At 34.1% G+C, this 9,077-nt stretch overlaps 1 protein-coding gene across 5 annotated transcripts; it reads left to right on the forward strand.

Moving 5' to 3' along the window:
* The first annotated feature begins 1,431 nt into the window (after nucleotides 1-1,431).
* Nucleotides 1,432-8,871, forward strand: LOC112741245 (E3 ubiquitin ligase PQT3-like). 5 transcript variants are annotated; one of them, XM_072216146.1, is made up of 16 exons: nucleotides 1,432-2,013; nucleotides 2,264-2,445; nucleotides 3,161-3,257; nucleotides 3,469-3,553; nucleotides 3,641-3,807; nucleotides 4,143-4,219; nucleotides 4,320-4,376; nucleotides 4,490-4,646; nucleotides 4,728-4,879; nucleotides 5,074-5,238; nucleotides 5,342-5,644; nucleotides 5,742-5,783; nucleotides 5,987-6,236; nucleotides 6,317-6,439; nucleotides 7,461-7,533; nucleotides 8,292-8,871. In XM_072216146.1, the coding sequence occupies exons 2-16, from the start codon at nucleotides 2,280-2,282 to the stop codon at nucleotides 8,592-8,594; spliced, it is 2,217 nt and encodes a 738-aa protein (XP_072072247.1). In that variant the 5' UTR covers nucleotides 1,432-2,013; nucleotides 2,264-2,279; the 3' UTR covers nucleotides 8,595-8,871. The 5 variants fall into 5 exon arrangements, with proteins under 5 accessions (XP_072072247.1, XP_072072250.1, XP_072072248.1 ...); XM_072216149.1 differs by lacking the exon at nucleotides 7,461-7,533; XM_072216147.1 differs by lacking the exon at nucleotides 2,264-2,445.
* Nucleotides 8,872-9,077: the final 206 nt, after the last annotated feature.

The following is a 9,077-nucleotide window of genomic DNA, read 5'->3' on the forward strand; positions in this document are numbered from 1 at the left end:
TAAAATTTCAAAGCATCATTATTTACCTTACTTATTTCTAACGAAAAAAAAATGTATTAATATGATAGTATCATTGTCCATATGCACAAAATTAAGTTAATAATAATATAGATTGACATATAGTAAAAGTAAAATAGATAGAACTGTTATGTCTAATAGAAAAAAATATTGGGAATTGATCTGTATATTCATTTTTTGAGACTAAAATGTCAATTTTTAAAATTATTAGGAAGTAATTTAGATAATTATTCTGTCAAAAAATAAACTGGAGACTGATTTATCTATCAAAATAAAATTCTAAAAATTAATCTGTGTATTAAATTTTTTTGAGAACTAAAATGTCTACTTTTAAAATTATTGTAACTTATTTGAGTAATTACTTTTTTATAAATTAATCATATTCAAATGGATATAAAATGGTGCTGAGATACAGAAAGTCTAGATGGGGCATCAACGCTCCAATAAATTCATTTCTCTCTTTCCTCCTTTGATTCAAGAAAGAGTCTAATATAATAAAAGTATCTAATAATCTTTAAAAGATGAGAATATTTAAAAAAATTTAAAATAAATTTGAATTAGAATTGTTAATATATTAATATAAATTTTTTTACATAGAAGATTTATAACTTTATCACATGTTCTTGTCATTTTTTATTTTTATTAGATTTAAGCTTTTTTATTTTAGATATTTTTTAAATAAATAATTTATTTATTGATATATATTTTTAAAAATATTTATATTTATTATTTATTATTTCTAATGAGATAAATAATAAAAAATAAAAAATATTATACAATCAAATTATTTTTATAACCAAATTTAATTAAGTATTTTTTTATATTTCTTTTCTTTCTTCTCTATTAGACCAATTAATTTTATTCAAAATAATAAAATTTATATTACATCAATTTAAATTATTTTCCATCTATTCCATTTTAAATTATTGTAATAAATAAATAAATAAATTATTAATATATAATTCTTAAAATAATTTAAATTTTAAAAAGATATGTGTATTAATAAAAAATGAAAATATTTTAAAAGATATCTAAACAAGTAATTACCTTAATTAATTTATTAAAAACATTATTATTAACAAAAATTTGTCGACCTATATCTATCAAACTATATTAAACAATTGCAATTGTTTTTAAAATAAACTCCTTCTGAAATTTTAATATTTTAAAATAAACATCAAATTTTAATTTTTATTATAATTAAATAATTTTAAAAATAAAATAGTATTTTTGTTTTTTAATACTAATACAGAAGATATTATTGTTTTTGTAATATTAAAAAAAATCTTTAATCATTCTAAAAAAAATTAATTAAAAAGATGTTAGTCCATATTTGAGCTGAGCGTGAAAAGAACGCTTACCTGGACACTGGATAGAAGGGTCTATAATCTATATATACTATAATAATAAAACAATTTTCTCTAACTTCAAAATCAAGCAACGCGATTTATCGGCCTTTCTCTCAGAAATCCCCAAAATTTCCATCCCAAATTGCTTTTCTTTCATCTCCTTGCATTCTTTCTACACTTGATTATGCTCTTCTCTTTCCACACCCCAAAGCCAAACTTTTCCCAACTCTAACCCTAATCCTAATTAATCATTCTCCCCTTCTCCTTCAATCCTCCACCATCGAGCTCCGATTCCAGCTCTGCAACCGCACGCGGAGTTGTTCGTGATTCTCTCATTCGGGAGTTTCGATCGCAGAGGCTCGTCCAAATCCGAGTTCGCAGTTTCGCCTCCTTCACGTTCTTCCGGAGTTGGGTCGGTTGTCAAAGCGCGACCGTCGGAAATTGTTGCTGTTCTTCCTGCTATCGATTCGACGATTGCATCGCTCAGCTCCTAACTGTCGCTGTGCCGGTGCTACTGTGGTTTCTGTTTCCATAGAGGGCTTCGACGGAGATTCTTCTCTTGGATCGTATATTCTGAATGCGTAACGGAATTTTGTGAAGAAGTTCAAGATTCCGCGTTGATTTTTGCTGGCAGAAGAGAATTCTGGTAGGGTTCGTGCTCTTAGCCTCAGCCTCGATTTGATCGATCTTAACCCTAGTAATTTGCAAGTGGAGGACAAAAACAGAGAAAAGAAGAAAAAAGAAATAGAGCTTTGGATATAGTATTGTACTGTTTGTTTTGTTTTGATTTATTTAATGTCAAGGGCCATTCTAGTTTTGGAATTTCATAGGCCCTTTTAATTCATCGTTTATTTTTGTTATCATTGATCTTTAATCTTTTTTTTTTTTTTAAATAGAAAGAATAAATATACGATGGCGGTGTATTATAAATTTAAGAGTACAAGAGATTATAATTCAATTCCCATGGACGGTCCTTTCATCTCTGTTGGAACATTGAAAGAAAAAATATTTGAATCCAAGCATTTAGGCAGGGGTACTGATTTTGATCTCGTGGTAACCAACGCCCAGACCAATGAAGGTTGGTTCTGAGACTTTTTAATTAAAACTATTGTTATTCTCATTCAGATAGCTGTTTGGGTGGCGATACCATGAGTTTGGGGGGTTAATTGTAAAATTAAAATATGGAACTATTGCTTTCGTGGTTAAACTCTCAGTGTTTATCATGTTCCTCTCAAAGTAAACATTTTTGCTAGTCTTGGCTTTCAGGAGTTCATGGTGTTGAAGTTGAGTTTGATGTCACTGACAGTGTTGTTTTACACTGATGTCCAATAAAAATCAGGAAATTGTTGTGTTGTGATTGACAGTTAAATAGGCAATTCTCATGAATTCTATTGGTTAATAAATATATAAGATTACACTGTCAGTACATGAGAATCACTTTACGATGAAATAAATATATAAGATTACACTGTCAGAACATGAGAATCACTTTACGATGAAATTCTTGGTTTTTGTAGTGTTTTTTATTTGACTAACATTGGCCTCCACCTCTTTTATTGCAAAAATCAAACGAAAAGACAACGAGAGAATAGGAAATCCTCGAAGTTAAAATGCTTAGAATGTAGGCCAGGGTGTTGAGAATTTGAGTTCCAGTGAGGTTGTAAGCTAGTTGTAGGAATTACAAGCGCCCAAACCTTGCAGGATTTGCGCAGCATGGTAGTTAATATATATAATTGCCTTGATGAATGGCATATTCAGTGTTTTATAGCTGCTCTGTCTCTTTGGAATTTCAGAATATCTTGATGAAGCAATGCTGATTCCTAAAAATACCTCCGTGTTAATTCGTCGGGTTCCTGGTCTGCCACGTTTACCAATTGTTATTGAACTAGAGTATTATCTCTAACCTTTAATCTTATTACTGTTGTTGGTTTTTGGACTATTGTCATGCATCATGCATGTTCGTTCTTGAAATGGGCAGTCATGGGATTGCTATTCTCATCTTGATACTTCACGTTGTAGTCACACAGTTTTCCCAAGAAACTACCCTTTTGATTTGTGAGAAAATTCTGCGTTGAGTTGCTACTTTCCTTGGCTTTTGCAGGCAAAAAAAGGTGGAAAATACGGCTATGGAAGCCGAACCTGAAAACAGCAGCTTAACAGCTGAAGATGCATCTGCTGTAAAATATGTAAGTCCCTTTTTGCTTTCCATGTGTTTTATTTAATAAACAATTCCACTTCATTCCTATTTTATTTACCTTCTCATAACATGACAGCCAGAAGATTCAGAATGGGATGAATTTGGAAATGATTTGTATGCGATTCCTGATGTACCACCCATTCAATCAAGCAACTTAATTCCTGAAGCTCCTCCAACCAACAAAGCTGATGAAGAAAGTAAGATAAAGGCTTTGATTGATACTCCTGCCTTGGATTGGCAACGGTGAGTAAACTAACCACTTTCCTTCAGTTGTCTTTCTTTATTCCTGGAATCAGCATAAAAAGGTATGATGACTGTAAATATGAATATGAATTACTAGTAAGTAACTTTGTATTCTTTTTCACCTGCAATAATATGGTCAATAATCTCTGGTGGAAAGGATTGCTCATTCTGGAATCAGCACCTGTACTAGAGGAGCAGTTGTTTCTTATTTACCATCATTCCTGCATAAGGATTTCTGCAGAAAATTTCATTTCACATACCAAATGTGCTTTGTTTTGGTGAAATCATTGTCACTCTAGACTTCGCCATATCTAAAGTTTCCTTTTGGCATGCAGTCAAGGATCGGACTTTGGTGCTGGTAGAGGTTTTGGAAGAGGTATGGGTGGACGGATGGCGGGTGTTCGTGGTTTTGGTGAGTCTCCTTTTCCTATTCTATACAAGTTTGAGTCACTGCCTGCTTTGAATACAGATTTTGATATTACTGTTCTAATGCTTATTCACTTACTGAGCAGGGCTGGAGCGGAAAACACCTCCTCAAGGCTATGTATGTCACAGGTGCAAGGTTCCTGGTATTTCCTAGACTCTTATTATTATCAGGGAGAAAAAGGGGCTCTAAATCTGCTTAAATTGCTGGATGGCATTGTCGGTTATGCTTAGCTTACTTAATAAACTTTTTTTGTAGGCCATTTTATTCAGCACTGCCCTACAAACGGTGATCCAAATTATGACATCAAGAGAGTTAAACAACCTACTGGTATTCCGAGATCCATGCTGATGGTGAACCCACAAGGTTCCTATGCTCTACCAAATGGTTCAGTAGCTGTATTGAAGCCAAATGAGTGAGTACATGTTGGTTCTTTGTCTCCATTCTGTCATATGTAGGACTAATATTGTATTTCTCACCTATTCCTGCTAAACAGGGCTGCTTTTGAGAAAGAAATAGAAGGTTTACCTTCCGCCACACGTTCTGTTGGGGATCTACCACCTGAGCTCCACTGCCCCTTGTGCAATGATGTGATGAAAGATGCTGTGCTGACAAGCAAGTGCTGTTTTAAAAGCTTTTGTGACAAATGTATGTTTCTTTGTCTTCCTGAAGAAGTCCTGGTTCTTAGAATTTGAGTAAATACTTACGCTTTTAATCTTATAATTCTTCATTAAGCAAGTAAAGAATGCTTTAGATGATATAATCTCTCCTCAGCATTTCTTCCCAATGTACAAACATCTCAGATGAAGTTTTGTAAATATCATTCTGAAAATTCTTTTCAGGTATTAGGGACTATGTTATCTCCAAGTCCATGTGCAAATGTGGTGCAACAAATATTCTTGCAGATGATCTTTTACCAAATAAGACCCTAAGAGATACTATTAATCGTATATTGGAGTCAGGCAATAGCAGTGCTGAAAACGCTGGGAGCACCTTTCAAGTTCAAGGTTATTGAAACTATTTATCGTGTGACTCTTACGTGGACTTTATTTGGTTAAAAATTTATTGAAACTAACATGCAAATTGCAATTGTTTTCTCCTCCTTTCTAGATATGGAGTCTGCTCGTTGTCCACAACTGAAGCTTCCATCTCCAACCTCATCGGCTGCATCTAAGGGAGAACCAAAGGTTTCACTTGTTCATGAAGGAATGACGAATGTACTGGAAACTGTTGATGATAGAAAAACAGTTTCTGCTCCAGCTCCATTGCAAACATCAGAGCAAGTGAAGCCCAGAATGCCTGATGTAAGTGAAGCTACACATGAGTCGATGAGTGTAAAGGAACCAGCCTCACAAGGGAGTTCTCAGTTGGTTGAGGAGGAAGTCCAGCAAAAAATGGTTCCTGCTGAGGCAGGTAATGTAGATTGCTCATGTCATCGTGTGTAAGACATGTAATAATTTATTTTCTTTGATGACAATCTCATTTATAGTTTCAACTTTAAACTTTGCAGGAAAGAAGAAAAAAAGGAAGAAAGTCCATTTGCCTGCAAATGGTAAATCTACTCTCCTGCATTTGAATCTATATATTTATGTTCAAATCTGGACATGTATCTGTAACTTTTCCTTTATATTAAACTTTGCAAACCGGATTGCTGCTTGAACATTTGGGGGAGGAGTACAATACAGAGGTCTTTTTTTTTTTTTACCTCTATTTATGTTATTTGTAACAATGTCAAATTATTTTTATCTCTTGCAGATTTTCAGTGGAAAACCGCACACGACCTTGGGGATGAGAGCTACATGATGCCAATGGGCCCAGCACCTGGTTACAATTCATACTGGAACGGCATGCAACCTTGTATGGAAGGATTTATGGGACCATATGGTGGCCCGATGCAAATGATGGGTTATGGCCTGGGCCCCTTGGACATGCCATTTGCAGGTGGTCTGCCTCATGATCCATTTGGCATGCAGGGTTACATGATGCCTGTTGTTCCACCTCATAGGTATGTACCTTTTTTTATTATCAAAAATGGTCTTGCATATTTAGATAATTACTATTTTAGAAAGCTAAATTATTGTTTAGGGATCTTGCTGCTGAGTATGGCATGGGGATGAATGTTCCACCTCCAGTTATGAGTAGAGAGGAGTTTGAAGCTCGGAAAGCTGATCGTTGGAGAAAGCGCGAAAATGAGAAACGGATTGATAGGTAAAACAGAATTACTCCTGGATGGCGATTCATTTTATTTTATATATATAATCAATTGACACCAGTGTCGATCTAAGTAAATATTCACTGTTCAACTTTTTATTTGTGTAATTTTTTAAAAACTCAACCATTGGATTAGAAACTTATATATTATGTCAATCTAAAATCATTTGTTATATCTTTTATGCACTTGAAAATAATGTAATATGTTTGTTCAAAATATACATAGATAAAGAGGTCTTCAATTACATGTTTGTTAATGTTTGATTTTGGTAAAATGTGTTATAGATGATCTTTATTATTTGTTAGTGTGATCCAATAGTTGGATTGAAAAATATATATCCTATAAATAGTTTTGAGCACCACCCAATTTGTGGACTTCTCTAAAAATGATGGAAAAAGAATAGACTCTTTAACAAGAGAAAAAATCTTCTATGATGAATTCAATAATTGTTGGAACACTCAAAATGAAGGGGAAAAAACCTAAGCAATGAAATTCTAATTAGGGTGGAAGTTCTAGATAAGAGATTTATGCCATTGGATATATTCCAAAAAATGAATTAAATTATGATCACTGTAACTTTATTTAAACTGACACCTATGTCATCCCATAAATATATATGGAATTTAAACTTAACAGTGAAATGTCTGTTACCACTGAGTTATAACTGTTTTAGACATGATTGCTCGTCTATGTGATCTTTTGCATATTTCTTCTGTATTTTGACTCTGTTCTGTTTACGATTTAACATAATTTTACTTTCTAATAGTTATGATTTGTAGCGGGTACGGCTATCCTTTTTCCGGGGTTAATAAAGGACAAGGGTCGCATGTTAATCTTAGCAAAAGCTTTGGTTTACAAGATAATCTATTCTTTATTGACGTTGTCTAATGAAGTTTTTGTTGCCAAATTTTCCAATGTTACTGTGGTTCTTGTTGCTTGTAATTTTACGTGGGTTATTTTCGAGGTATTTCTGTTTTGTTTATCATTGTTAATGAGTTTGTTTCTTTAATGAAATAGGGATTTCTTCAAAAATCGAGATTTTGGTAGGGAAGCAAGCAGTATTGGGGATGTTCCTATGAAATCAAAAACTGTATGTGCTTTTTGTTCTCTTATTTTGCCTTTATTTATCTGTGGACTTGTATGCATCATTTACCTTTCTAGGTTTTTCCCACTAAATTTTGGTAGAAACTTGAACCTTGAGCTTGAACAGTAATTGCTTTAGATGATGCCATTCACTGTTTTGGCTTTCTTAAATGATGATAGTAGTCTTTAGCAGTTAGTCTTGCTTGTTTTACAGAGTACTATTCTTGTTGGTCATAAATGGTTGAGGGAGCAGTGCCCACTCAGAACCATATATCTCTAATCAACAGCCACCGTTTGGTTTAAAGTTGATTAAAAGGGAATTGGTAGAACTAGATTAGAGTTGCATTGCTGCACTTGGATGGTAACAGTAATGTGATTAAATTTATATGCTCTCTCTGAGTTCAGAGAATCAGAGTCTCTTTAGCGATCATTTATGGACTATTGTTTTTCGATATTCTTTGACCCATGATACCTTTAGATTTATGCCTTTTATCCTGGTTGTAAGGGTTCTGTTCATAGTTGTTGTCCACTAATGAGGGCAGGGTATAGTAATTAAAATTTAACATTCCTAATTTTTGTCTATATGGTTTTAATAACTAATATATATGGTCTGTACTGCATTATTTATTTTTCGAACATAAAACAAACAAGCTTGGGTCAGTATATTGTTAGTCTGTTTTGTGGCAGTTAAATGTTTTATTTATCATTCTTGTCATGTCATACATCTGCCTTTTGAGAGGTAAACTTCTAGTCTATATTATGCAGGGTCTAGAAGTTGTAACAAGGGTAACAAGCATGAGTGTGTCACCACGTGAGTTGGAGCCTCCACGTGCTACCAAGAGAAAAGCTGACTACCATGTGGATTGGAATCGGGAATGTGAACGTGACCATGATCATGATCGTGACCAGAGGAACCACCATGATCGAGAAAGAGGCCATCACCACCATCGCCACCACCGGTCAGAATCCTCTTCCCGGATGTCATCTGAACCACCAAAACCTCCTCAACTGCACCATCATCTGCAGCTGCAGACCGGAAACAGAAGGCCAGTGTTTTCTCCCGCATAAGCTTCCCCACTGAGGAAGAAATGACCAAGAAGGATCCGAGCTCCCAAGGTCATGACACGCTTGCAATATGAAGACATATTATAGCTAGAAGCGAAGCTCGCTCCCTGATGTACTCTTTTTCCCGACTTCATGGTTTTTTCCCAAAAAGGGTTTTCCTGAAGGGGGTTTTAATGAGGCATCACAGCGAAGGCTAAGGGGCCAGAAATTTCAATCCCTTAGTGGCAAGAACATCCTTGTAAAGTCACATTATATTAGTAATAATATCTCTCTTTATATCTCTTTATCTCTTTCTTTAAAATTTTCATTTATCATTACTATGATACGCATTGATTTAAGCCTGGAAAAGCGCGAAAATTCATTAACCGACCTACATGGTCGGCAAGATAAAACGACAAGGTATAAGTCAGTGTAAAGAGGTTATAAAAATCGATCGTAATGACTCGGAGATAATGTATCTAACGACTTAAAAGTTGGTTATCCCGA

The sequence above is a fragment of the Arachis hypogaea genome, chromosome 2 (assembly GCF_003086295.3).
Source record: "Arachis hypogaea cultivar Tifrunner chromosome 2, arahy.Tifrunner.gnm2.J5K5, whole genome shotgun sequence".
Lineage (NCBI taxonomy): Eukaryota > Viridiplantae > Streptophyta > Magnoliopsida > Fabales > Fabaceae > Arachis > Arachis hypogaea.